We start from the raw sequence: 27,464 nt of genomic DNA on the forward strand, positions 1-27,464 counted from the left end.
TAAAACATGCATGATAAATGCCAGGAAAACAGAGGAAGACAAAACCCCAACCTGGAGTGAATTCTCTCTATAAATCTTCTCCCGCGCCCCCCTCCCCCACCACCACAGCGGCCCTGCTAATAGCCATTAAATTATTAAGATGCACTGCAAGGAGAATGCCAATGTCAGTGCACCAGCCCCGTGGACCCCCCCACCCCCTGCCTCTGGGCTGGGGAAGAAGGAAACCAAAGAGTAGATGGCATTTGGGCCCCGCACAGAGCTGGGGCGGTGGAGGAGCTTCTCACTTAGAAGACACAGGGATGGGAGGCGGGGGGGACGGTTGGCCTCGTGGTGCAGGCAAGGCTCCTTGGAGGGCCAAGGCTTTCAATGAAGAGTCTAGAAACTAACACCCATGGCCAGACTTTGTTGCTCGGAAGAAGCGCAGGAGACGGGTTCAGAGTTGAGAGGGCGGGTGGGGAAGTGCTGGAAGAAGCATTCTCACGGGATGAATGCTGACGGGGGCTCTGAGTGATGGCAGGGGGCTGGGCAGGTGGGAGAGGTCAGAGAGGACCATCCAAAGTGGGCACGTTCCTGGGCACAGGCCCTGGGTGCAGCTTTGTGGCTTGCATTCCCTTGCTGGGCTCCTGAACCTGAGGTTTAATTCCCACGCCCCCACCCCCACCCCCTCACCATCTCCCTGAATCCTGCAGTGGAGGGAGGTGGCCAGTCTTCCTGGGTCCAGCTCCCACCAGTCACAACCTCTTGCCCAGTCCCACCTCTTTGGGCTGGCATTCGAGTGGGCCCTTTGTCCCACTTCTTCCCAGGGACCCTCTCCTCCAGTGTTTTCTCATTGGCCCTGGACAGGCTCGAGGCCTGCATCCCTCATCTCAGCAGCGTCCCCCAGGCTGGAATCTCCTCCACCACCGAGTGTCCTCCAGAAAGTCGTCTTGTCTCCCTAGCTCACCCAGCTCACCCGATGACCCATGGCGTGTGTATCTCTACTGCTCACCTGGTGTCATCCACATAAACCGATCTCCCTGGCAGACCGTGGGAGTTTCCAGGGTCCCGAGCTCAGCAGAGCCTTGAAGACGTCTTCCCAGACCCCACACCACTGTCTCTCATGATCCATCTGGAAGGACCTTCCTTCCACTGCCTGGCATCACTTGTCTTTGGACATTTCTGCCCCAGCCTCTGTAAGTGTCCCAGTGTTCAGATGTGGTGTCGTGGGTCCCTGACACGGATCCCAAAGAAAACCCATGCTGGCTGGCCACCTACTCCCCTCCAGGATGCTGCAAAGCCCTTCTCCTTGCCAGTGCCCAGTCAGACAAGGCCCGGGCCACGCAGGGTGGTTCTCAGCTGCCCGGACACACATGGAGTTCTCCACCTGCTCCTCCCAGCGGACTCTCCAAGCTCAGGTGGGCCGGACAGACTCGTCCTCCCACCAATAGGATCATACCCGGGCAGGTGCAGTCTCGGATCCTCCCTAAGCCCCCGCTGTCTGTTCCCAAGAGGCCTGGGTGCTTGAGGGCCCCCCCGCAGGCTGCAGGCCACCTCACCTTTGTGGTTCGGCTGGCGGGCACTGACACCTGGAGGATGCCCATCCAGCACCCAGCACAGACAGACCCATGAGGAGCAGTGGGGCCTGGAGGCCTCCCAGCAGGGCTGAGGCCCGGCCACATGGTCTTGAGGTCACCTCCCCTCTCCGAGCCCTCGTGTCCCCTCCATAAGATGGGGGTGCTGCCCAGCCTTGGGCGGCTGCTGCAGGGACTGAGGCACTTTCATTGGAGGCCCTGGTGACTAATGGGAAGACTGAGGCCCTCCTGGCTCCAACTATATTCCTTCCGGAGCCCTCGCTGCTACAGGTATCGACTGGGGGCCCACGTGCCCTGCCCCGGGCTGTGTGGGTAAGGAGCAGACAGGGCAGCTCTGGGCAGGGAGACAGGCAGGGGCAGAAAGAAGGGAACAAGTCTGTGGCAGGGCCTGGTGAACACTGAGCTGCCCAGGATGAGGGGAACGGGTCCTCTCCAGATTCAGACACTGCAGATGTGCACGAGTGTGGGCATGGCTCGCCCTGGCACAAGCAGGACCCACGAGACTTAGGATGTCACCAAGCCTGTGTCTTCATGATCCAGAAAGCAGACCTTCCTCTCCAGCACAACCAGTCTTTCAACATGATTTCCAAACTATCTGGGAGGCCACATATCACCTAACTCACTTCTCTTTTCATGTCCTTGCTCCTAACACAGCCCAGAGCTTCCTCTTGATGAACCTGTAATCCCAATAATCACCACCTCCAGGAAGCCTTCATTGTCCCTCCTCATTCTGCTCAAGCCCATGCTCCATCTAGCTCAAGCCCCAAGCAGGATTACTTTTATTTGTTTATTAAACCTTGGCAGAGGATTTTGCTCCTTTCACCGCCTCTTATTATTAGGGTGTCATGGACTGGCCTTAAATAATGAAGTAACAACCTCAACAGCTGCTTTCCAAGAAGATTCCACCCATGGCAGCCAACGGAGCATGTCACCATCCTCTTTGGTGATGGGAGCATGCAGTACTAAGGGACGGGGCAGCAGGAGGGAAGGCTGGGAATTTGGAATCAGGGGACGCGGGTGGGAGGCTAGGCCTGGTCCCTGCCGAGCCTCTCGGTCCGGTGCCTCTCTTCTATCTAGCTGACCATCTCTAGATGAGTTTTTTCTGGAACACTACTTTTATCCCATCCCTCCCTTGCCCAGAGGCCTTCGATGGCTTGCCTTAGCCTAAATGCACCCATTCAGAGCACCTCTGGAGTTCAGTGCACCCATGTCTTGTTCTCCCTGCAAAGGAGACCCCTCATTCTGGCCTCTTTGGATGTTCCAAATGTGCCTTGGTGCAGGTTATTTTCCCACTTGGGAGCTCTGCCCTTCCACGCTCAAATCCTCCTCTTCAGTGAAGGCCATGTGGATGTCACCCCTTCTGATCGCTCGGGTCCACGCCGTCCCCTCCCCTCGCTGCTCCCAGGGCCAGGACGACGCTGGATGCCTCCTTGCCTCACGCACATCTGGGCCACCCAGCGCGGCCCTGAGGACCACCCTGGCCGAGGAAGGCCCGCCTGGGAACATTCTGAGTCTCCTATGGAAGAGGGATCTTGCTCCCGCATGTCCCCACGGTACTGGTCCCTTCTCCCTGCCATTCTTGTTCCTGTCACCAGCCCCTTCAGCCTGGGCACACAGCGCACTGCACGAAAGCAGCTTTTAAATATCATCCCCGGGCCCATTTGCAATGATTAATATCCCATTTCCCCCGAAACAATCCTCTGCTAAATTAGCCGGGGCCAGAGGGAATTTGGCTGGGAGCCTCGAGTCTCAACTTAACTTTCCAAATAGATTAAAACAACCTCAAAAACAAAATGCAGATCAATCAACACCCCCTCCCCCAGCTGAAAACCTAAAGTCCATTTAAACTCAGCAGGCTTGCAGTTAATTATAGTTTCGCACCTCTGGCAGGAGTTACAGACGTATTTATAATGTGTGTCTGCCCCGCTGGAGACTCCCCGGGCCTCCCCAGGGGCCCTCCCTACCAGCCACTGCCTTCCGCAGCCCAAAAGGCCTTCCGTCCTCTCACAGCCACGGAGCTGCTGCTTGGGTTCCTCCGTGTAAAGGAGACGAGGTTTCCTGGGTTTAAAACATTTCTTAGTAAAAGGGACTTGGGAAGGAAAGGGGACTAAGATTCTTTTAAGTGAGAAGGGCAGAGATTACTGAGAATAAACCCCCCGGCCCCAAGACCTAGGAAACTAACAGGTGGAAATGCTTAAACAAAGGTGGGTGGGATTGTGGTGAGACCATGGGTGGTGAGACTTGGCAGAATGTCCAGATCATACGGGAAGCCAACTCCCAGGTGGGCAACCTGACTTGGCCGTGAAGTTCTACTCTTGCAGCTCTCCCAGAAGGCCGGCCGCGTGCACAGGGCCCAGGGGGCTGAGTGCTGTGGACCGCCGGAGCTGTGCTGTTTTAGGTCGAACTCGAGTTTCTCGAGCTAAATACGCTAACACGTTTCTTAAGCATCAGCCCCCCCAATAAATCCGGGGTTTCCAGGACAGGAAAGATCTGCTGGGACATTGGCTTTTGGGCTGGTGTTCAGGCAAAAATCATTATAAGATACAGCTGGAGAAATTCAGGTGGGCATAAGACAGGACTGGCTGACAAAATAGGGTTTCCAGGCCGTGAAAAAAGGAAACTGGAGAGGCTACAGAGCTGCTTTTCTTCTTGATAATTTTTAAAAACAGGAGACCATGTGAGAGGCAGACTCGTCTTAGGGGAGAGCAGATACAAGGGCCCTGGAGCTTCTGCCTCCGGCCAGTGGCAGCGCACTGAGCTCTCTGCCAACCCCAGGCCCTCCCTGGTCCACCCTGAGCCCTCCCCGAGGGCCGCAGGCCAAACGCGGCTGTGGGAAGGCCTGGGGGGAGCGGGGCGTGCGGAGGTCACGGTTCCCCGTGACCTGGGAGCTGAGGACCCCGGGCTTGGAGGAGGTCCAGCCGGGCGAGCAAGGGAATGCCTCCCCACATGCAGACGCCCACAGACACACAGACCCACAAGTGGAGGGCGCACGGGGCTTGGGCAGCGGGGCGGGGAGGGTGCTCCGAGGTGAAGCCCCCTTCAGGCTGCTGCTGTGGGGCCTCAGCCACCTTCTGGGCCAGGGTGGGATTGGGGCTCAATTAGGTGCCCCAAATTAGAGGTCAGGACCCAGGAGGCTCCCCCAACACCCCAAAGGGAAGACACTGGAGCCGAGGTGGGGCCATGCTTGGGACTCGACTTCCAGACAATTGGCTGGACCACTGCTCAAATAAGGTTGTCCTGCGGGCCTGGGTCTCTGTCCCCTCCCACCCACCTTCCCAGGAGAACCTCACCCACGAGATCCCACGGGTCCCCTTCCCCTGGGGAGCCCGCACCTGTCCTTCTCGGCCTTTCTCCTGCCCGCCCTATCCCCCTCGCCCTGGGCCGGGGACTCTCTGGAGTACTGTGTTGTTGTTCTGTAAAACCCTGCTTCCCCGGCCTCAGTATAATTTCAGAAGACTCTTGAATGTGCTGTGCCCCCAGCCCTTCACTTTCCATTTCTAGGTATCGCCTCTGACCTGGACTTGCCTCAGCAGAACCCTGAGGAGTTTCTGCTCACCCAGAAGCTTTTGTAAATGGAGTCATTTATTACCTGCTAAGATGGGGAAGTCGAAACTTCTTTGTACTGAATTTTCTGCACGTACATTTTGTCTGAACATTGGCTAAAATGCCTGCCCAGCCTGTGGGACTAAAAAGCCAGAGGTCGGAACCCGGCACTGCGAGGTCAGCTCTGGAGGCCACAGGTCTGACCCAGCCCTGCCTCCCGGGCCCGGGAGGGCCACCACCACCGCTGCCGCTGCCCACCCGTGCCCACACCCTCTCCTGATCTACAGGAGCCACTTGGAGCCCTCGTTGACAGCAAGTTGTCTGTGTCTGTTTAGAAATGAAATAATGCTCGGAGGAGAAACGAGGAACTTAATAGGATTTAAAAAGCCGCAGGAACCGATGGGGCTACAGATGGTGGAGGGGCCGGGGAGGACGGAATCAGCTGGGGCTTTATGGGGCTTTATGGTGGGGAACGTGGCCTGGGGGCGGCCTCCCAGCCACCTTCCCAGGCGCTAGGTCCAACCTCATTAGCCGGCCCAGCAGGACTCCCCTGCGCGGGAGCACAGGCCACAGGGAGGGGGGGCAGGACGCCCCCGAAGATGCCGTTAAATGAACTGGGGGAGCAGCAAACGGTGGTGGGAGTGCCGCTTGGCTGAGTGACTCGCCAGCACCTGCCTCGGGGACCGAATGGAAATGGAATGACTCACAGGCTGTCACGCCTGCCCCCAGCCTTCTCTGCCCAGCTCCAGCCACACAGGCCGAGGCACGGGGAGGCAGGAGGGAGAGAGGGCAGCTGGCGGAGAGCAGCAGTGCGGGCTCCCAGGCCTGCGCAGTGGAGGCCCAGGAGGGAACGGAGCTTCCTGCGGGCTGCTGCAGCCCCAGGCATCTCCGAAGGACTTAGGGAGACTATGAGGGGGGAGGAGGCAAGAAAGAGTTTCCCTCACCTCTAGAAGCTTCTCTGGGGGTCCACAGATAGTAGCTCACTGCAACCACCCTCCAGGGCCCCTGCACAGCTGGCGCTCAGGGCCGCCCCTTGACCCCCGCCCCTGCCACGGCCAGGCCCTGCGGCCAAGGGGAAGCAACAGGCTTTCACCACCTTTGGGCCTGCAATCCCCTGACACACCTGCACAGAATCCTTGGCCTCTGTCTGGGTTCTCCCCTCAGTCCATTCTCACTTGCCCCTTTGCCTCTCTTCCCTGGGCTGGGTCTCTCTCAGCTCTGGGGCCTCTCCTCCAGCTCAGGCGCCACCTGTCACAGCCAGAGGTCTGTGCCGGCTGCTGACTTCACCTGGGCAGCTCCTTTAGGTAATCAGGCTTGGACCACTGTGTGTGCGTGTGGAGAAGGGTGCAGAGGTCCGTGGGGGCAGACCCTGGAGACTTTTCAGTTTTGCTTGTGCTCCTGCCCAAGCCTGTCTTCCTGCCCTGGGGACAGTGAATCTGCCAAGCCTCCGGTGCCCTGCTGGAATGAGCCTCTGCTTTACTTCTCAGTGGCTAATGGTGAGAAAGAGAGAAGCAAACCATGGAGGAGGTGGGGGTGCACAGGGAAGCCACAGGGCCTGGGAGAGAGAGAGGAAGGGAGGGAGCGCAGGAAGGGAGGAGGAGAGAAAGAGAGAGGGAAGGAGAGAGGAGAATGACAGAGGGAGCCCACAGGGAGAGGTGGAGGAGACAGGAAGAGAGAAGGAGAAAGAGACGGAGGGGCAGAAAGGGAGAAAGAGAAGGGGAGAGAGAGAGAGCCCAGGAAACTGAGCCAGACCAAGAGACGGGGCGGGCGGGAGCCGGTGGGCAGCCCCTTGGTGTCCCCGCTCTCCTGGGACGGCCTCCCCTCCCAAGCCTTCCAGTTCCAGGCTTCGCTAAGCCGCCCCTTGCTGTCTTGCTGATGGTCATTTCCTGTGGATGAAGTGAAACCTAGAGGCTCCAGTAGGGTCCCCAGCCCCGGCCGCCAGATCCCTGGTGAGGACATTGACTTTCTGACTCAGGGAATCAGGTATGCTTGTCCGTGGGTGCCTCTGCCAGTGTGTACGGTGTGTCGTGCGAAATGAATGTGTCCACGCTCTCCGAGGATGCTCTGGCTCGAACCTTCTAACCTGCGGCTGTTTACTGGTAGGAGGTTGGGTGGCTTCCTGTGCTGGGAGTCTGGGGGCTTTGCTGGGGGCCAGGGGAGACAGCACCTCTCGGCTGGTGTGTATCTGGGTGAGCCGCTGTCGGGTAATGCGAATGTCTGCAAAACCTGACCAGTCTCAGCCCCTCGTCACCTCCTAAGGGCCCTGCCTGGCCGCTGACCGTCTTGGGCCTGTGGGCACACACTCCAGCCCTAGTTTGCCTCCCTCCCCAGCCTCCTGCACTGCCCAGAGCCTCTTCCGCCAGTACATGGTCCCGGGAGAGGAGCCCACCCAGTTGCAGGGGTCCGCATGGGCCGCGGCTTGTTCCTGGCTTCCATCCTTAGCACTCACCTGGTTTAGACCTGCGAGGAGCACGGAGGGGCCAGGGCCGCAGGGGAGCACAGCAGTGGGCATCCTTCCAGACGCCCAGCATGAAGCCGAGAGGCGGGGGGCTCCTGCAGCTGTGCAGACTCCAGCCAAACGCTGACGGGCACCCAGTTCTCCAGGGTAGGGTGTATCTGGCTGCCCGAGGCAGAGGCGGTGGCAGTGCAAGCCCTGAGGGAGGTGCCTTGCCCCCGAGATGGCCAGCTGGGACATGGGCAGGCGCCCTCTGGCCCCTCTCTGTCTCCCAGCCTGCCTCACGGCCTGGCTAATCAGTTGGTTATTTTGGGGGAGAATCTGGGTTTAAAGACAACCTGCTCAGGCACACTCGGTAGGGCTAACTGAGTAGCTCCCAAGAGGTGTTCTCTCTCTTGGTTTTCTTTCCCTGCCCAGTTGGACCCCTGGCTCCTGGTGGTTGGAGAAAGGGTGCTCTCCCTTCTTCCTGCCCAGGGACATTCCTGTTGGGGACCCCACTTCTCTGTCTGGTGCCCCCACCAGGATCAGGAGTTCCTGCTTCTGTGGGAGACAAGCCCAGCCCCCTTGTTCAAGGACATATGCTACTTCATGCCCTCACTGTTTCCTGCCAAGCCCACACCACGTGGTCTAATTTCTGCCTCCTCCAGGAAGCCCTCCCTGACTACTCTAGGTCACAATGAGCTAGCTCTCTCTTCTCCAACCCACTCCACTCCTGCCTCTTGTATCTTATGGGCAGGTCTGGGAGTGCCTTTTGATCCTGGCCTTGCCTCCCTGACTTGGGACCCTGCTCTTCTCCCTCTGACACCTGGAGAATGGGCCTGCAGGCACAACTGGTGCTTGCAGTGCTTTCCCACTGCCCCCAGAGTTGCCGAGGGTCTGAGAGACCATCCTGGGACTTCTAAGACAGGGGAGAGCTCAGGTTCCAGTGGCTGATAGGCAGGGATTTAAAATTCTGTTTCCATCACTTGCCACCTATGTGACCTCAGACAGGCTACATGGCCTCTCTGTGCCTTGGTTTGTACCTTGAAATGGGCCCAGTGACACCCCCTCTGCAAAGTTGTGTGGATTAAACATTAGTCGTATCAAGTCCCCAGCCATCAGTCCAGGTAGCACAGTCTTCCCGCCCCCAGGTGAGGAGGTGGAGGCCCTGGGAGGGGGCTCACCTGGCTGGACCTCATTGAGGGCAAAGCTGGGACTAGACCCTGGATCAGAACAAGAACTGCCATCCTGTGCTCTTTCTGGGGTGCTCCACCGTTGGCACATCCAGTCCTTCCTTTTTTATGGCACACTTCTGCTTCTGTGTTCCCACTCCTGCCCCTCCAACAGGAAGGTCTGCGCTAACTCTAATATAGCCTGTGCATAAATTCAAACTTATTCTACATCCAAGTATGCCTAGGAAACCACTTGAGAAGTATAAACTCTATAGGCTTTGGATATTCAGAGAGAATGCAAACCAAATGTGTTAAGCTTACGTGGCATGTGGGGGGCAGGGGGTTTGCGTTAAAAGCTTACTGGAATGTGGGGGATATGTTAAATCAAGCTTACCTGGAGGAAATAACCCATCTAATACTCAGATAAAACACTTGAAGAAACTAACAGAAAGTCCTTTTGCATATAAGCACCATTTGACCCCCCTCTCTTACATCCTCTGTATAAAAGGGACCCGAAAATTCTATTCAGGGCTCAGATTTTATCAGGACAAGAGTCCACCGAGTCCGGCCAGTCAAAATAAATGTTCCTTCTCAGAATTTTCTTGTCCTGGCCTTCGATACTGTGCACACTCAACTTCTCACTGCTACAACAACTCCATGCTGGAGTAAAACAGACTGAGCTCCCAAGTGCCCATTGACTTCAGAGACTGGAGCCCCTGAAAAGCTGTCTTTGTCCCCACAGATCCCCTGGCATCATTCTTCCAGCGAGGGCTGTCCTGACTCTCCTTCTCCCGTTGTGGCTGATGTGACCAGGAGCCGCTTCTATTACTAGAAGCACAAGATTTGGAATGAGAAGCTGGGGCCCCAGAAGGTGTGGCAGTGAGGCAGGGAGAAGCCTTCCTTCTGCCCCGCTCCCGGCCTAAAGCCACTACATGCACCCCAAGTCCCCGGAAAGTACACCGTTCTCTTTGTGCTGCTTGTAGCATGCAGGTGCACCCGGAGGGCAGCTGAGGGGCCCGAGGGCCCTGGGTGTTGGGTCCTAGGGGTCTTTAGGACTCCATATAACTTGGGAACAAAGTATTCAGAGCTGGGATGGAGGAGGGGCCCAGTGCTAAGCAGGGGGGACGGGGGGGGGGGGGCGGGGAGGGGCAGACCCATCCTTTCCCTCAGGCCACGTCCATCTCCCCTGCTCCTCCCACCTCCTCCCAGCTGTGCCCCATAGCCCCCCCAGCTCCCGCCCTTCTCCTGAGCCCACTGCCTCCAGGCCTCTCCCCCTTCTCCACTTCACTCCCTTCCTCCTTTCCTTCTCTCCCCTCCCATCAAGTCCCTCTCCTCTACCCCATCTCTTCCTCCCATTGCCATCTCCTGTTCCCCATTTCTTTAATCTTTTTAAAGATTCACCTTCCCCCCCCACACACTCCCTTCTCCCCAGAAGTATTTAATGGATAGTAAATTATTTTAAACTGACTTTTTTTAATAGCTTGGTGATAGTGCTGACTCAGTATCATCTCACTGTTTAATATTGAATATGCAATTAATAGATAGATGTTTAGGTTTGGCTCTTTTTCTCCCCTTTCTACTGTGGGAAGAGTAAAAGAGCTGATTAATCTGTTTTGGGGCAAGTGGCAGTGGCAGGAGATATATGGGGGAAAGGAGATGAGGTTAGCAACTTGGACTCAGAGAGGTAGTGCCTTGGAGGCAAGCTAAGGGGGAAAGGTCTTTGAGTTAGAGCTCAGCAAGGCCTCGCTGGGCCAAGGAGATTTGTGGCGCTCCACTGCAGCCAGGTTTCCACCTGCCCACATCCTCCTATGGGCATCTCTCGTCCACCCATGCCAGAGGCCTCCCGGCGTGGGGCCTGGCTCACCACCCCACTTCTTCCCCAGGGATGGGATCTCCCCTTTCCGGAGTGCCGGCTCCCCTGGGGACCCCTGACTGCCCCAGCTCCGGAATCCCCTCTCTGGGGTGGCTTGTGGCACCTACTGTCTGGGCCACCTGCCTGCACACGGTTTCCTCCCTGGCCAGAGCTAAGAAAATCCAGGGGCAGGGACTCTTCCTGGCACCCTAGCAGGGCTATAAGAACAGGGTGTGATGGTTAGTCTTACGTGTCAACTTGACTAGGTTATGGTGCCCCTGGCTCACTCCCACACTGGCCTGGCCATTGCTCGGGAGGGACTTTGCAGCTGGATTAGCATCTAGGGTCAGCTGACTTAAAGGAGGCTGCCCTCCAGGACACGGGCTCACCCAGTTACCGGGGGGTCTCAACAGCAAAAGTGGCCAAAGGAATTCTGCCTCCACTCCTTTGTGAGTTTCCAGTCTGAGGAATTCAGACTCAAATTTCATTCAACATCGCTCTCAGCGGGATTTCCATCCTGTAGGCCATCCTACAGATTCAGCCTTGCCAGTGAGTCAGTTTATCGTAAGCGGTGGTAGACGTATACACGCACGCCTCCAGGGGGCTCTGCTTCCAGAGAAGGCTGGCTGGCGTCCGTGTGTGTCACTAGTCACTGCCTGAAGGGGTCACCCGGAGACCAGGCTCCACCGAGCTCAGACTCCACTGGTTCTGCCTACATACAGCTTCCTCTCTGCTCGAGCCCATGGGAGACGCCTTTGAGGACAGCGGTTTCCTCGCCCCCCGGGGCATGGATGCCTGGCATGGGTGTTTGAGGGGCTTCTGTGATCACGGAAAACAGACGTGATTCAATTGCCAGGGAGGGGCAGCAGCCAGCAGGCGCCGGGCAGGTCTGCCCACTCGGGACCCTTCTCTCTCCAGTCATCTTGGCCCCTCAACTGACCCGACCTCAACTAGCGAGGCCTCGGGCAGGGAGCAGGGGCTCTCAGGGAGGTTCAGCAGTGCCCAGGGCGTGGAACCCCTCGAGGTGGCCCCAGGATGCCAGCTCAGGCCCCGCAGGATGGGGTCTGAGGCATTGGGCCAGGGGAAAGGTCCTGCTGGGGCTCAGATGGCAGTGGCCCAAGTTGGAGGGGGACAGAGGAATATTCTGAAATATTTTGGGAGAGACCAAGATCCCAGGGACGAACAGGCCATCCATGGCCACACTACTGCTCCGTCTACAGCAGGGATCCGGACTCCCTGAATGTGTAAGTTACTTTTGCCTATTTTACTTTTTGCCTTAATTTCCTGGTAAAATTTTTTTGGGGTGGGATGATGAGGGAGAGAGAAATTCCTCAGTGCTGGTTGAGCTGATGGGAGAGTGACCCATCCAGGTCCAGGCAGGGAGAGCAGGACAGAGGGTGCTGGGCCTGGGACTGATGGGGGAGATGGGCACCCAGGGACTTGCAGAGGGAGCCATGGGCCCCTGGGGGCAGGGCACAGCCTCTGGAGACTGGACCTTCCTGCGGACCCACCTGCCCACTGCAGGGAGTCGTACAGGGGGACACTGAGCCTGGGTTGTGCCCTGTCATGTCTTCTCAGTGACCTTAGGGAACATTCTCCTGGACTTCTCCAAATGCTGCTGGGCAGTTCCTGTTTCTGGTGGAGATCCCTTCTGGGGGAAGTGTGGCCAAAGTCTCTCCCATCGAGGGAGAGGGCTACAGCTGGGAGCCCCCCTTCCTCTCTGCCTTCTGGCAGTGTCTTCACTACGGTAGCTCTGCTCACTGCTTGGTTGAGTCCCTGTGTGTGTTGGTGGGGCCCCTCCCTGCTGTAGTGGACAGAGCCTCCCCTCAGGGGGTCCTTGGCCAGGTCAGGGCCTCAGTTTGGCAGCCTGCCCAGGTAGGAGTCGCGGGCACAGCTCAAGGTTCGGGCAGGCAGGCCCAGTGGGGGCGAGGCGCAGTGGGGCTGGCAAGGGAGCTGCGGCTCTGCAGGGCCAGAAGCCCTTTCTACGCAGGTGAGGGCTGGCCCTGGCAGGAAGGACACCACTGCCTGCCCCCACCCCTGCAGGCGAGCCAGGAGGCGAGGCCAGCCAGGGCCCTGTGGGTCCTTTCTGCCCTTGGGGCTGGCGTCAACTTCCCTGCCCAGGGTGCAGTGGGACAGTCTCTGCGTCCTGGGGGAGGGCTGACTTCCGGGATCCACCTCCTTGGTGGTGGAAGCTTGACTCTTTCTGCTGGAGGTATTTTCTTTGCCTTCTTTTCTCCCTTAGTTTTAACTTTTTAAAAATTGTGTTTATATCTTTAACATAAAAGTCACCATTTTAACCATTTTTGAATGCACAGCCCCATTTACAAATTTGTGCTCCCATCACCACCATCCATTACCCAAACTTTTAAAGTTTTCTTTTAAAATCCCAGCTCGTCTGGATGCTATCTAGAGAATCTAGGGACAGGGCTATGCCCCAGGTGGGCCCAGGTACCCCTGGGAGCTGGGTGAGCAGGACAGCTACAAAGGGAGGTGTCACCTGGGGACAGACTGCCTGGCTGGGTGGCCGCCCTGCCAGGGCTGAGCCTTCCAGGTGAGGCAGCTCCCCAAGCAGGTGGTCCGGGTGGGCTCAGCCACCTCTTGCCAGCTGGGAGTGGGATTCGCCTTCAAGGGCCCGCATCTGGGGGTGAGGCCGTGACCCCCTCTTCTGCCCCTTCTGCCCCCTTCTGCCTGGGTCTGTATCCCAGAGGCCAGGCCATGCACCCCTGCACCTCCCAAATGGCCCTTCTCTGCTTTGCCAGCTCAGGCCCGGACCATCCCAGCAGGGCCGCAACCCCGTTTCCTACTTCCCGGCCTGGCATCCACTCACCTGCTCACATCCCATTACAGTGGGGTGTTCCCAAATGATGCAGAGGTGAGGGCACCCTTTTGGGCATCCTAAAGGGGGCAGGAGAGGGCCCAGGACGCACTGCGTGTTCACTCACAGAGAAGCGCGCACCCTCCCTGTCCCCCTTCCAGCAGGCCCCAATCTGTCTCCCTCCTCTCTCTCCCCACATGCCAGTCACCCAGAGCTCCAAGCTGTGTCCCCTCAAAGCCCCTCTCAAGGTCCCGAAGGGGCAGGAGGAGGAGGCAGGGAGTCGCTGCACGGGGGAAGGAGGGGTGGGGGAAGGGAGGGGCAGAGACAAGTGGGCCCTCACGTGAAGGGGGCTGGCGCAGGCAGCTACTACCTCCTCGGCTCTCGCTGTCCGCGGGCTTCACCTGGATTGGCCGGTTCATCTGCAACAGAGCACAGAGGGCTGCGTTAGCGGGGGCCCGGGGGTGCGGGGGGCAGGCGCCCACACCCACAGGTGCACAGGTGCACACGCGAACCCACACGGACCGCACCCACAGGCACCCCCACACTGGGCCGACGCACAGGTGCAAGCACGCACATCCTCGCTAAAGCCCCACCCATCTCCCCCCTCCTGGGCGGTCCCCAGGACCCATTCTTTCAGGAGCGGTTTCTCGGGATTGGAGATCCCGCAGAGTGCCACCCCCTGCCGAGCAGCTCCCGCTAGCCTGTCAGGTCAGAATCCGGATTGACAGCCATGCCTCCCTTGCACCCCCAAAGGCCGGGAGGCCCGCGGCTCGCACAGCGCACCTCGCGCCCACCCCGTGCCATCCCGCAGACGTGGGCGGGGGGCCCAGGGCGGGCCGAGGCTCCGGGGCACTCAGCTGCTCGGCCGCGGGGCCGGGGCGGCGGGACACCGCAGCTCGCTGGGTGCCTCCCGCAGCCGCCGCCGCCTCTCCAGGGGATCTGCCGCAATGCCCCGCTCCGGCCACTAGGGGTCTCTGGACTCCAGGCATCCCGGCTTGGCAGCGCCAGTCCTCCCCGCTGCTGCGAGGCCGGGGTGGGCTCTCCAGCCCCGCAGTCCCAAGATATTTCAAACAATCAAAACGTTAGGATTTGCTCTAACGGAATCAAATTTGTGCCTTTCACAAGTGCCTTTGCCTGTCGAGTACATCCCTTAGCCTTTATCGCATCTGAGTTTCTCTCACAAACAGAAACCCGAAAAGGCAGGCGGGCAGGGCTGTTACTAAAACCCCATTTTATAGATGGTGAAGCTGAGGCAAAGACAAGAGCAGTCTGGGAGCCGGGCCACCGCCTCTAGGGCCCTTTCTGCCCGTCCCTCCTGAGCCACCTGACGTTTCAATGCCAATTCTCTTCTGGCCCCCAGGCGGGGCAAGCCAGCCAGTCACCAAGCTTCCTCTTGCCTTCCGGTCTAGGATTCGAAGGGAGCTCGGGCCGTGCCAAGGCAGATGGCTGGGGAAGTGTGGGAGCCGTGACTCAGCAAGGAGAGACCAGGGAAGGGCAGGCAGGAGGCAGGACTGGGAGCTGAGAGCCCAGGAGACCGGGTGGTGGGAGGACCAGACCTGCCCAGTGCCCTGAGGGGGCTCAGGGAGTAGGTCCCCACTTCACACCCAGCCTGAGGAAGTTGTTGGGGCACAGAAAACTCCAATCACAGGGAGAAGCAAGAGGGACACCACAAAGTTTCTGGCTTCATCGAGGGGGCTCTGGCTTGCCCATGAACAACCTCTGTTGCAGCTCTCAGGGGGGGGGGGTGGGGGGAGGCCCTGGGAGCTCGCTCAGGCTTGGGGGGGGGGGTGACACTCCGGGGAGCCAGGCCCCTCCTGGTTTCTCCTCCAGTGCTTTTTGGGGCCCAGCATCCAGCCCTTTTCTGGGCTGCCTTCCCTCCCAGAGCGCCCCCTCCTCCTAGTCTTCCTGAATCTGCACTATTCTCCTAAGCCAGCAGGGCCCCTAGCACCCGCCAGGCCTCCGTTCTGACCATTGTCTTCTCTGGGGCATAGTCCTGCATCTTTCCTGCTCTTGTAATTACTGTAATTCTCAGAGGTAGGGTTTATTAGCTCTGTCTTGCCAATGAGAAAACCAAAGGTCTGAGAAGTGACAGACCTGGGGTTCAGCCAGGATGGGTAGACGCAGTGCTAACAATACAGCGGCCGGTTTACCTTCAAGGAGTGATCTCATTTGACCTCAGCTGCTCTGCAGGCGGGGCCCAAAGAGGAAGTGCGTAGAGAAAATATTCGTTCTGGCGAGGGCGGGCTTGGAGCCAGGTTCCTTGGGCCACCAAACAGAGCACAAGCTCCTCAGCTGCAGCCTGTCCACTCTGATCCCCCCACCTCTTCCACCCCTCTCTCCCCAGGTTCTAGAACCTTCCTCCCCCGAGGCCGTTCCCTCCTCCCCTTCCCTTGGCTGAAAGCGTCTCCCCAGGTTCTTCCTCTTGACCTTCTATTCATTCTTCCAGTGGGGTCCACAGAGCCCCCATTGGAAAGGTTCCTGCGGGGAGCTCCACTTTGCCATCAGGCACCATAGAGAAGACACAATCAAGGCTGGGAATTCAGTTACAAGGGGGAGACTGAGGCAGCTCAGGACCCCCAAAGGGGGTCCCTAGATCCCATTGTTGGATTAGCATAGTTTCCCCTAGGATGTGTGTGAACGGACTGTTATCTTCAACTTTCAGAGGGGTTAAGGAACTTGCCTGAGGTCACACAGGTGGTAAATGGTAATTTCAGGACTGGAAGTCGGGTCTCCTGACACCCATGTTCAGAAGACACTGAGAACCGGGTGAGAAGGGTGGGCGGGAAAGCTCAGAGCAGAAGGGAACTGGGTGGAGGACTCAGGCCTCCCCCCAGCAAGGAGGGGGAGGGGGATGGCCCAGAAAGGGCGAGATCGTGTGAACCAGACCCAGCTGAGCTCTCTTCTGCCCCAGGAGCCGAGTGAGGGGACACGCGTGGAGGTGAGGGAGGGAGCGAGGCGCCACGGCAGGCCCAGGCAGACGCCCTCCTCCTTAGGGACTGCTAGGAGCGAGTCGACCCTGGCGTGCCCCTGGCGCCTTGTGTCTGTGTGTCATGGCCAGTCTTCTTCACTGGGGTCTGAGAGCAGTTGGGGTGAACCCAGGGATTGGCAGGACCCAAGAAAGAGCCTGGGGGTGGCTAGGCTGGGCCCCACTCTCGAATGGGTCAATAAATGAAGGCAGTGAAGGCGAATGAAATCCCCCTGTGCTGGAGACTTCCAACCCCGTGGGCGCCCTTCCCCAGGCAGCCAGCCCACCGCACCACCTCCTGCTGCACCTGGGCATGCGGGCATGCCCTGGCCCTCACTCGCCACCTTCTGCCTGACACACCTTTCCCTGGAAGCCCGCCGTGACCTTGCCTGCCCCTGGCCGTGTGCTCCAGGAGTCTGGGGTCGCATCCAGCCTCCCACCTGCTTTCAGCCACCCTGGGCTGGGCACCCAGAGTAGGGAGGAACACTGAATGGGTTCCCTTGGACCCATGGCTCCTGGGGTCATTTTTCATGTCCCATTATGATCTGGGGATGGTCAGCGTCCAGACGGCCTGCGCTGGGCCGTCAGAGAGGTGCCAGGCGAGATGCGGAGATAAAATATGGCCCCATGCTTTCTTAACTCTCAGCAGAAATGAAGTGTCAGGCTCAGTCGGGAAGATTTCTCAGCTGGAGCGGGCTCTGCACCGAGGGTCGGGGCCTGAAGGCAAAGCTCCCTCCCTCTTCCCAGGCCCAGGGCCCCTGTCCAGCCTGGTTTCTGCCTTGAGGAGGGAGGAGTGGACAGAAGAACCAGCCTCTCCTGGAGAGAGGAGACCTAGGCAGGGCCCAGAGAGAACCAGAGAGGAAGGGGAGAGAGGGCAGGGGTGGCGGAGAGTGGGGAGAGCGGGGACGGAGGCCCAGGAGGTGGGGAAAGCCCGAGAGGAGATTGGAGGATGACGGGAAGTGGACTTGCCAATGCCTGCCTGTATCTTTTAAGTTCGCCCCGTGACCCCTGGCCACAGCCTCAGGACAAGCCACACGGCCCGGGCGCTGCTCGGGGGCAAACAGGATGCCATTTCTTTCCGTTGTCCCTGATTCCTCTGTGCAGCTGTTCTCAGCTGGCTTTTGAGGCTTCTGAGGCTCGTGTCTGGTGGGCACTGGGTCGGCTGCAAACGCCTGCCTGGTGGATTCTCTTTCTGAGATGTCAGCATCATTCCATCGGAGGGCCTGGCGGTCTTCAGCTCCGGGGCCTGCCTCCAGATGCCTGTGCGGGTTTGGGGGGAGCCAGGGCTGCCTTCCCTGGGTGAGGGTCTGCTCTCTGAGCCTCCCGGGAAATCACTGACCCTGAGGGGCTGTGTTGCTGCTTCCAGCAGGAGCAAGGAGCCCTGGGCCAGGATTCGGGGCCACCTCTGCCTCCCGGGGGAGCAGAGGGTGGGCAGGCGGGCTGCACCTCCTCCAGGCCCCTCTGTGCCACGCGGCCTCCCCTCCCCCCCATCCCTCTGCCACTTTTTGCATCAACACATATCCATGCATTAAACAAGACATTCCATTAATTTCTTCATCATCATAACTTAAGCTGGGACATACCCTTTAAATATTCATTCAGCTATGAAAACTGGGCATTAAAATTTTAATAATGTCAAGCTCATTTGAACCAGGCTCCTTGGGGACGATTACGATACAATTAGAATAAATACGATGATTGAGCTGGTTGAAAAGCTTCACCTGTCCAGTGTGGCTCCCTGCGGGATGAGAGGCCTGTGGCTGGTGGGCGGACAGACAGACAGACCCACAGAGCAGTCTGGGTTTTTCCTGGCGCCCTCTCCCTTCCCACATTCTCCTTTCCCCGCCTCCTCTCTGCCCTCTCCCACAGGTCTCTGCTTGCCTCTCAGTGGCCTGGGCTGCCCGGCTAGGAAGGGGCCCTGATGAGCCCACTGGGTTCCCTTGTCCTGGTACAACCTGGGCTCGCTCAGCTGTCCTGTGTGTCGCTTTCCTGCCTGTGCGTCAGCTCTGGCCTTGCCCAGCCTTACCGGGGCCTGAACACCCGCTGCACCTCAATGCCCACAGGATGCCTTCGGGTACTCCCCAGGAGCCTCCCCTTTGCACCCACCCCCCGGCTTCCCATGCGCCTGAGCCTTCTGCACACCAGCTCCACCCCCTGCCCCCATGGCTTCTCAGGTGCCTGAGCCTTCTGCTGTCCCCAGGAGGCTCCACGCAGTGCCCCAGCCTAACTGACCCAGCACCGCCTCAGAATAAAGGGGCCTGGCTCTCTCCCCACCTGGAAAGCTTACCACCCCTCCATACTGGCCACCCAAAGCCTCCTCTTCCTCACAGGTCTAGGTGTGGAGCCCACCTCCTCCAAGAAGGCTTCCCTGATTACCTCTGTCTCCTGGGCACACAAGACCTCGCACTACTGCATGCGTGTGCTTTCTTTTGTGTGTGTGAGGGACAGACGGACAGACACACGGACTGCGTCTCCTACTCACGGACCCCGGGGGCCCTGACCTGGGGCTGAGCGCCAGGCATGTGGCATGGGGGTGTGGCCTCACCTCACCTGGGACGTCCTGAAAGGGAAGGAAGGGAGGCAGCGGGCTGGGGAGGGCCCGCGGCACAGTAGGCTCTCGGCCACGCCAGCCTCGGCTTTGTTCCTGCTCTGTGACCCGGGATCGCCTCAGGAAGGGCGGGATCAATGCTGTGTCCTGTGCACTTGGGAGTGGGAGGAGCAGAGCTGCCGCGGCAGCCGCGGGACGTGGTGCCCACGGGGACCGGGAGGGCGCCCTCCAGAGGTCGCCGAGCCCCGGAGGCGACAGGCTGGGGCCACCCTCAGAGCCGGGCCTCCTTTCTTGCTTCTTTTGGGACAGTGAGTGCCCCCTGCTCCCCAGGGCTTCCACATCGCCAGGCCGTGAGGAACAGCTGTGGAAGCTGAGTCACATCTTGGCCACATCTGCCAGGTCGAGGCTCTCCCGCCTACCTCGCCCCTCCATGGTGCTCTGCAGAGCCTGGCTGAGATCCCCACCCATCCTCCCGGCTTGCAGCAACCCCGGCATTTATATGTCCTCCCTGAGAACTCAGGCTCGGGGCTGCCCACCCCCACCTCACACACACGAGGATCATGGAAATAGGGAAAGGGCAGACCCTGCAGGTGAGCCAGGGGGTCATCGGTGGGCAGCACGGCAGCCCCCTGCTCTGGGAAGAGAGGCCCAGTGCAAAATGAAAATGTGGGGCCCCGGGAAGTGGATTTGGCCCAATGGATGGGGTGTCCTCCTACCACACGGGAGGTCCAGGGTTGAAACCTAACCCCTGTGGAGCTGGCCCACACGCAGCGATGATGTGCACAAGGAGTTCCGTGCCACTCAGGGGTGTCCCCCACGTGCAAGGAGTGCACCCCTCAAGGAGAGCTGCCCACGTGAAAAAAGCACAGCCTGCTCAGGAGTGGCTCTGCACACAGGGAGAGCTGACACAATAAAAAAGAGACAGATTCCCAGCGCACCGACAAAGAAGAACACACAGGGAATGGACACAGAGAGCAAACAACAGGGGGGTGGGGGGAGGGACAAGGGGGGAAGGGGAGAGAAGTTAGTAAAAAATAAATCTTAAAAAAAAAATGTGGGTCTCCGTGTTCACAAAGCAAGACAGAAGTGGAGTTAAAGGTACCGAATAAAGCTGCTTTCTTTCTTTCACTCTTTCTCTCTTGACTTGTCATAGTGCCTCTTATTTGCTATTTAATGTCGTTTTAAGTAAAGAAGAATTAAAATGCTAAATGATTAGTGTGAATTTCACCATTCATCTCTACAGTGTGCAATGCCAGCTTTAAATGCAACTAGCAGAGCATTTAAATTGTAGGCACAATCACCAAATTACACTATTCACATTTTGTGCGTGGTCCCTGGAGGGTGCCTTGAGTTGGTCAGAAAAGACAAAAACAAGCTAGACTCAGGAAGGTTGGAAGGAGAAAGAGCGGGTCCCCAGGGACGGAGCTGGCCACAGGGAGCACTGCCTCAGCCTGGGATGCTCACAGGGTGCCCATCGGCCTCACAGGCTCCCAAGCCCCCCTGGCCCGATGGGGTGGGTGCTCAGGCCTGATGATGGCTGGACCCCTCCCACTGGCTGCAGCACTGACACGCTGTTCCCCAGCGGAGGGGCACCGCTGCTGAGGGTGGGCCCTGGGGAAGTCCAGCCAGGCATCGTCCCCACCCCAGGCCAGTGCCTAATCCACGGTGGATGGGTGAGTTTTGGCATCTCGGCCCCAGGGCTTGCTGGTGGGTCCTGGGTACGTGCAGCAGGGGTGGGCGAGAGCTCATTCTGGCTGCAACATGACCTCTGTTGGCCTCTCAGGTGTGCCCCAGTGCCGCCAGCCTGGGACGGTTCCCCCGAGACATCACAGGGTCCCCGGCCCAACCCTGACCCTCTCCCCAACCAGGTCAGCGCTGGAGCAGAAGGCTGTAGTGGCTGAGGGGTGGGGGTGAGGAGGCAGTGGGGGTGCAGGCAGCCAAGGCCACAGGGGAGCAGAGACCTCAAGTCCCTGGCATGTGCTCCCTTGTCCCATCAGACTTTGCTTCACCAAACACAAGTTCAAAGACAAAATTACTAAGTTTCAAGGCGGCGACTGCAGAGCATTAAACCCCAAGGAAAGAGGGGATGTCCCTTCTGAGTGCGGGGCGCTTGGTCACTGCACGGATCGCATGCCAAGGCAGCTGGCCTTGGAGGGCCCATCCAGGGCCCCCATCACCCTGGAAGTTTCTCTGTGTTCTGTAGACTCTCAGGTGGTTTCTGTCTTCCCAGGTCTGTGCACGAGCTCCAGCTGCAGAAAAGATCATTACTCAAAGATTTATCTTTTTAAAGATGAACTTGGGGCGCTTTGGGGAGAAGACGCTGAGAATCTGCAGCGACTGGTATAAAAGGCTGCGATGAGGAAGCCACCACCCCAACACAGACCAAGAAGAGACCTCCCGGATGAGATCCTGGACACTAGAGGTGGGTGGCCCTCCAGGGACACTGCCCAAAGCCAGGACTTAGCCTCATGGCACTCAGCAACGGTAATTAACAAATTAATTAATGGTGAGATTATTTGTTTTTCTGAATCTTGGGCCCAGCTGAATATCCGAGCAGGGTAGGGGCTCGGTAATTGTTCAGTGAAAACCAAACCCCTGCCTGAGGGCCTCAGCAGCGCCCTGCGAGAAGGGCTCACCAGAAACCAGAAACCGCACAAGCCGTGCACGTTATTTGTAGCTTGTTGGGAGCATATCAACGTTTTAATTACCTCCTCAGTAAATCACATATAGTTCATTCCATAGAGAGGGGTTAGAAATTCTCAAGGAATCCTGTCTCTTGTCATCAAAAAGCTCTGGTTCAAGCACACCCCCCAGTGGTTATTATAAAGTGAGACCTGTCTTCAGTGGACTTCCCCTAAGTCCCCCAGGCACGTCCAGGCCCTGAGCGCCGCCCTCCCCTCCAGGCCAGTTGGTGGCCCCTGCTGCTTTTGCCCCTTCTCTGCCTGCTACCTCCTGCGCCTCCCTGGGACCTCAGCTTCCCACTTGGCCTTGCCGTCCAGATTAGGGGCCCCCTCTCGCTCCCCAGTCTCTCCTTTGTTGCCTTGCCACAGTTTGGGAGCATTTCGGTTATATGTGGATTTATTTGTTTAATGTTGGTTTCATGGCTGTGAGGGAAGGCCCGCACTTCTTTTGCCCCTACTGTATACCCAGCACCCAGCACTGTTGAACTGTTCAGTAAATAGTCCCTGATCCAATGGATCCCGAATCTTCTATTGCTCGCCCCCCGCTCCCACCCCATCATTTCAGTCCCAGCCCTCAGGCAGGAGTGCCCCGAGGCCAGAAGCGGGTCACCCTTAGAACAGCCTTGCTTCCGGCCGAAAGGGAAGGCCCTTTAATCTTCCTTGTCCAGCAAAGTGGCGTTGTTGTACCTTCAGATTATGAAGGGTTTATTGAAGCAGCGCTCATCATTTAGAGAGACAGCCAGTGAGCTTCGACCAGGCAGGCGGGAGAACGGGAGGTTATCGTTAAAATATGCAAATCCACAGGCCATTGAAATGCAAACCCTCCAGATAAGATTTTTTCATAAATCGAGCTTTTGCTCCCACTCTCCACTCCCAGGAAGCCATCTGATGCTCACTGAATCATGACACAAACCAGCACCCTGGCCCTGGCAGTTCTTCACCCCTCTCCTCATTCAGATCTTCTAGCTCAGAGGAGCCCCTGGGTGGGGCTGGCTGGCCAGCCAAGGCACCGGGCCTATCCCTTGGGCAAAGCACTCGAGGTCACCCCCACCACCCACAGCTTCCCATGCTGGCTGCAAGGCCACAGCCCTTCCTGCATTTCACTTTCATCCCCTACTTTTTTCAGATTTACCTAAAAAGTAGAGTCCCAAGCCATTGCCTCCTCCTCCAGCAAACCTTCCTTGATTGGGTGCATCCAGTTACACTTGTCACCCTGCAGTGTGACACTTTGGCTTGCTGCCCAGTCAAAAGAGGCCATCAAGGGGATGAACGGAAGAGCACCGAGAAGCCGCACAGGTGCCCGACTATTTGAATGACACTGCTGTGGCCCGGCCACTCCCCCATTCCGGGCATGGCCCGGCTGGCTCAGGATCAGGGCGTGAGAGCCTGCAAACCTGGAGGAAGCCGGCACGTAGGCCAGGGGTGCATGGGGGGGCGGGGGTGGAGACCTGAGTGAACGGGGTGCAGTCCTTCCTATGCCCCAGACCTTATGCTGACCACTGGACATGGCTTAGTGCCTTCAGGCTCAGGACACTCAATGGTGATCATGCTGTGGGAGTGGGTAGGATAAGGATGGGGGCCTCCCTGGGTATCTGCCAAAGACCTGGTGGCGTTGGAGTGTAAGGAACGCGGCAGGAGAGTGACTGGGTGGGCAGGTCAGGCGGAGGGCTGACTATGTGCAGTGGGCGGTAGGTGCACCAGTGCATTTGCACGGGGACAAGAAGTCACTAGAGCGGGAAGCAGATTTGGCCCAATGGATAGGGCATCAGCCTACCACATGGGAGGTCCAAGGTTCAAACCCAGGGCTTCCTGACCGGTGCGGTGAGCTGGCCCATGCGCAGTGCTGATGCTCGCAAGGAGTGCCGCGCTGTAAGGAGAGCCGCCCAGCACAATGAAAGTGCAGCCTGCCCAGGAGTGGCGCCGCACACACCGAGAGCTGACGCAGCAAGATGATGCAACAAAAAGAGACACAGATTCCGGGTGCCACTGACAAGAATGCAAGCGGACACAGAAGAACACACAGTGAATGGACACAGAGAGCAGACAACTGGGGGCGGGGGAGGGGGGAAGGGGAGAGAAATAAATAAAAATAATAAATCTTAAAAAAAAAGCACACACAACAAACCACTAGAGCCACGTCCAGAAAGAGCCACCAAACAGCCACGCACGGGGGCAGCGAGAGGCAGGAGGGGAAAGTCTGTGTCAGAGGTGACCGAGAAGTGTCAGGCAAACATGTAGATCAAGAGCTGCCAGCATTAGTCTGGGACCTGGCTCCCCCCCCATCTGGAAGTGCAGAATATGTGCAGAGCAGACACCCAACGAATATTTTCCCCATCAGCTCTAATTCCTGGCTGGGGGGTGAACCCTTGCCGAGTCAAGCCTGGCCTCGTCTGCCTTCCACTTGCAAAGGGGCCTGGGGAAGAAGGTGGACAAAGCCTAAGATACTAAACGGCTGGAGCTGCGAGGATGCCTGCCGGCCCTCGCAGGGGCGTGTGCCCGCGTCCGACTGGTTAACCGCGGGGCTGGTTTGTGCATGCGGGGTGGGGAGTGGGCGGGGAGCTGCGTGCGTGTCCGCGGTGGGGGAGGCGGGCTGGGGTGCAGAGGCCGCAGGCCTGGCCCGCTTAGCCTTCTGTGCCTCCTCCTCCGTCCAGCCCCTGACAACAAGCCCTGGCAGTTGCTATGCAACAGGCTGCTCCGGCGCTGCAGTGTCCAGCCAGCAGCCAGGCGCCGGCCCTGACAGAGCCTATTGGTGGGACTGCCGGGCCGCTCGCTCCCCCTCCTCTTTGCTTTCTTCCCTTTCCCCATCCTTCTCCAAGCCTCCACCCTCCCCTTTCTCTCTGGAATCCATGTTTACAGGATGCTTTCCCCTCACCCAAAGGGCAGGGAGGAGCTGCAAGTGGGGGCTGCCCTGGTCCAAACAAAGGACGGGTGCCCCTGGGGTCCAGCCCGAGGTCCCTTCAGCGGTCCAGCCCGGCCCCCTGCTGATTCCCAGGTGGCACGGGTTCTTAACCTGTTTGGTTCCACGGACCCCTTTGGCGGTCAGGTGAAAACCACGGCCCCCTTACCAAGTCCACACTATCCTGTGCAGTTTTTAATAACTGTATCGCATCTGCACCAACACGTCCCTACCAGAATCGTGTTTTTTTGAGTTTCAATTCAAGCTCACTGACCCCTTGTTAAGAACCCCTGCCCAGGAGGGAGGGACTCCCAGCCTGCTTCGTGCTGCTGCACGGGGGTCGGGGCCAGGGGGCACCTGGGTGGGCAGGAGCTTCACGGGACTGTGGCAGGGACACAGTGAGAAATTAGACTGGAGTGGGGTGGGGCAGCAGCTGGGATGGACTTGATGAGCCTGTGACCCTGTGGCCACGGGGCCTGTGAAGTGCCCCTTACTACCCGGTCAGTGTTCGAGGATGGCCCTGAAGCCCCGAAGGCCTCCCTCTTTGACAAGGGCAGCCTCATCTCTTTGTCTCCAGACCCCACGTCCGTCCTGCCCGCCCCCACCCACACACGCCAGGGCTGCGCTGGCAAGGATGGGATGATCCTTGTGGTCTTAATTAAGCTCTGCTGTCATGGAAACCCAGCGTAATTAAGCTGCGCGGCCAGGCTGGGTCGACAACCCACTTTAGGGTGGGGAGTGTGCACTTTTTAAAAAAAACCACCACCGGTGGATAATTCCAGATGAAAGCGGCCCTGGATGTAATGGGAGGCCTGGGTTTCAGTCCTAGCTCGGCCATATCCTTACTTGCGCAGATAATGTGGGGCAGTGGTGTAACCTCTTAAAGGCATAGGAAAATGAGGGTAATTGTATTCCCCTCAAGCGGCGTGGAGAAGGGGAACTGTGATAATTCAGGCGCAGCACTTAGCACAGTGCCCGGCACCTAGCGGGAGCTCGGTAAATGAGAGCAGTCTTCCCCCTCCTCCCATTCCCTTCCCTTCCTCCTTCTACCCCCTCTTCTCCACTCCTCCTCTTAATGGGTATTTCCATGAGGGATCACCTGACCCTTGGTTTTTTCCCCTCCCTATCGCCTCATCTGCAGGCTGTCCTTTTAACCCCACTGCCCTGGAAAGACCGGCCAGCCTCTGGGAAAGCACTGGAACTGCTGAGAGGCAGGATGTGCCCATCATCCCTGCAAAGCCTGTCCTCCACCCCAACCTCCAGCTCTGTCCAGCAGCGGCACCTCATGATGGGACGGGTCACAAAATTGATTCGTTCATGCACTCACTCACTCTTGAACATGCCCGTGTGCCAGGCTCTCATCCAGGCATGGAGGTGGCACAGCCAACGAGGGTACCTTGTCTACTCCGGCCAGGAGCTCACGCCCAGACTGCAGGGGGTCCTTGCCGAAAGGGTGTTCAAGTCCACACGCCCCGGGTCCTGGGTGTGCCCTCAGTGCGGCAGGGTGACCCGATTCCTCGACCGGAACGCCTGGTCACATGGCCTGCTCTCGGCAGGGACCAGCCACCCACTGCCACTGACACGGATGTCCCTTCCTCAACAGCTCTGACGGGGGCCCTTCAGAATCCGCTCACTCACAGCGGCGGGGGTGGAGTCCCCAGATCCGCGTTGCCAGCTCTAGGGATTAGAAAGCAGGTGTTGCCAGCCTCGTCACCTCATTCTCCCTCATCGGCCTGGCCCCAGAGCTCCCAGGACAAGCGAAAGCCTTCCTTCAGAAGCTGCTCCTCAGCTGTGGTCAAGTCCCTGTCCAACCTGAGGTTTTGGTTTCTCTGGTCTACGAAGCCCCGTCCCCTTGGTCGGGTGCTCTGGACGCCCCCAGTCCCTGCCAGGCCCGACTCCTGGACTGTAGTGGACCCTGATTCACGGCCAGGAGCGGGGCCCTGCCTTGCCCACCCGCCCTCCCGTGTCCTGGGCTCGGGCAGAGCGTCCCCACACCAAGTAAATGGCAAATCTAGTGGAAATTGCCCTTAATCCCCATCCACAGCCTGATGGTGCGAGCCAAGCGCAAGCCTGAGTCATCCTAGAAATGGCACCGACATTTGCTTTTTAGAATTTGTTTTGTTCTTCGGGCTTTGGATTCAGTCAGTCTCTTCCTCCCCCTCCTCCCACCACCCCTTGCTCTCGTTTTCTAGTATGAGGCTGCACCTCCAGCTCATCCAAGTCTGTTTTCCTGGCATTAATTAACACAGCTTTCCAGCTTCCAACAGGCTAAATGATGAATCAGGTTAAATTCCAGACAACAGCCGCACACCGCCATCAATTAGCCATCTCCGGGGCAGCTTCATTAATAAGCATCCATCATGGCTCTCCTCCTGGAAGCGCCAGGCTCTCCGGGTCACGGGCACTGCCTACGAGAGCGTCTGTGTGTGTGCGAGGGCTGGAGTGCGTGTGAGTGTACGTGCTGCGTGTGTGAGGACGTGAGCAGGAATGTGGGTGGGTGGCTGACTACTTGGGGGAGTGTGTGGTGTGCGTGTTGTGTATGTGAGTGGGTCTGGGGGGGCGTGTGTGTGTATTTGGGTGTAGTGTGTGCGCGTATGCATGCCAGCATGTGTAGTGCGTATGTGTGGAGGTGTGTGGGGTGGCTGGTGTGTGTGGATGTGTGTGTGACGTGTGTTGTGGGGGTGTTGGGGTGTGGGATCTGCTGCTCCCTCCTCCTTGCTCCCCGGCGCCCCCTTCCGGTTCCTTCGAGCTCCCTGTCCTCTCTGCTCGGCCTCCGGGAAGGCAGGCCCTGGCTGTCCCCAAGCCCTGGACACAGGGGTCTCCCAGGTGCCACAGGCCCCTTCCCTTTCTGCCGGTAAGAGATTTTGCCAGCCTCCTTCCCTTCAACCTTGTCCTTGGAGGTATTTCCAAATCCACACGGCCACCCCGCGCACTCTCCCCGATGTGCCTTCTGGATGCCTCTTGGCCGTCTCTCCCACTGCCCCCCA

The 27,464-nt window shown here is 58.5% G+C and overlaps 1 protein-coding gene across 50 annotated transcripts in view; it reads right to left on the reverse strand.

Moving 5' to 3' along the window:
* Nucleotides 1-27,464, reverse strand: part of CELF4 (CUGBP Elav-like family member 4) — a 293,897-nt gene that overhangs the window by 57,472 nt on the left and 208,961 nt on the right. For 28 of the 50 annotated variants that reach the window (XR_011646035.1, XR_011646037.1, XR_011646038.1 and 25 more), the window contains exon 3: nucleotides 13,728-13,806. Coding sequence is in view for 45 of the 50 variants with exons in the window: in XM_058277209.2 (XP_058133192.1) it covers nucleotides 13,728-13,806 (79 nt within the window). In the remaining 5 variants the exon portion in view is untranslated. The remainder of the gene's footprint in view (nucleotides 1-13,727; nucleotides 13,807-27,464) is intronic. The other 22 variants (XR_011646036.1, XM_058277205.2, XM_058277177.2 and 19 more) reach the window with 1 other exon arrangement.

This window comes from Dasypus novemcinctus, chromosome 16 (assembly GCF_030445035.2).
Source record: "Dasypus novemcinctus isolate mDasNov1 chromosome 16, mDasNov1.1.hap2, whole genome shotgun sequence".
In the NCBI taxonomy this organism is placed as follows: Eukaryota; Metazoa; Chordata; class Mammalia; order Cingulata; family Dasypodidae; genus Dasypus; species Dasypus novemcinctus.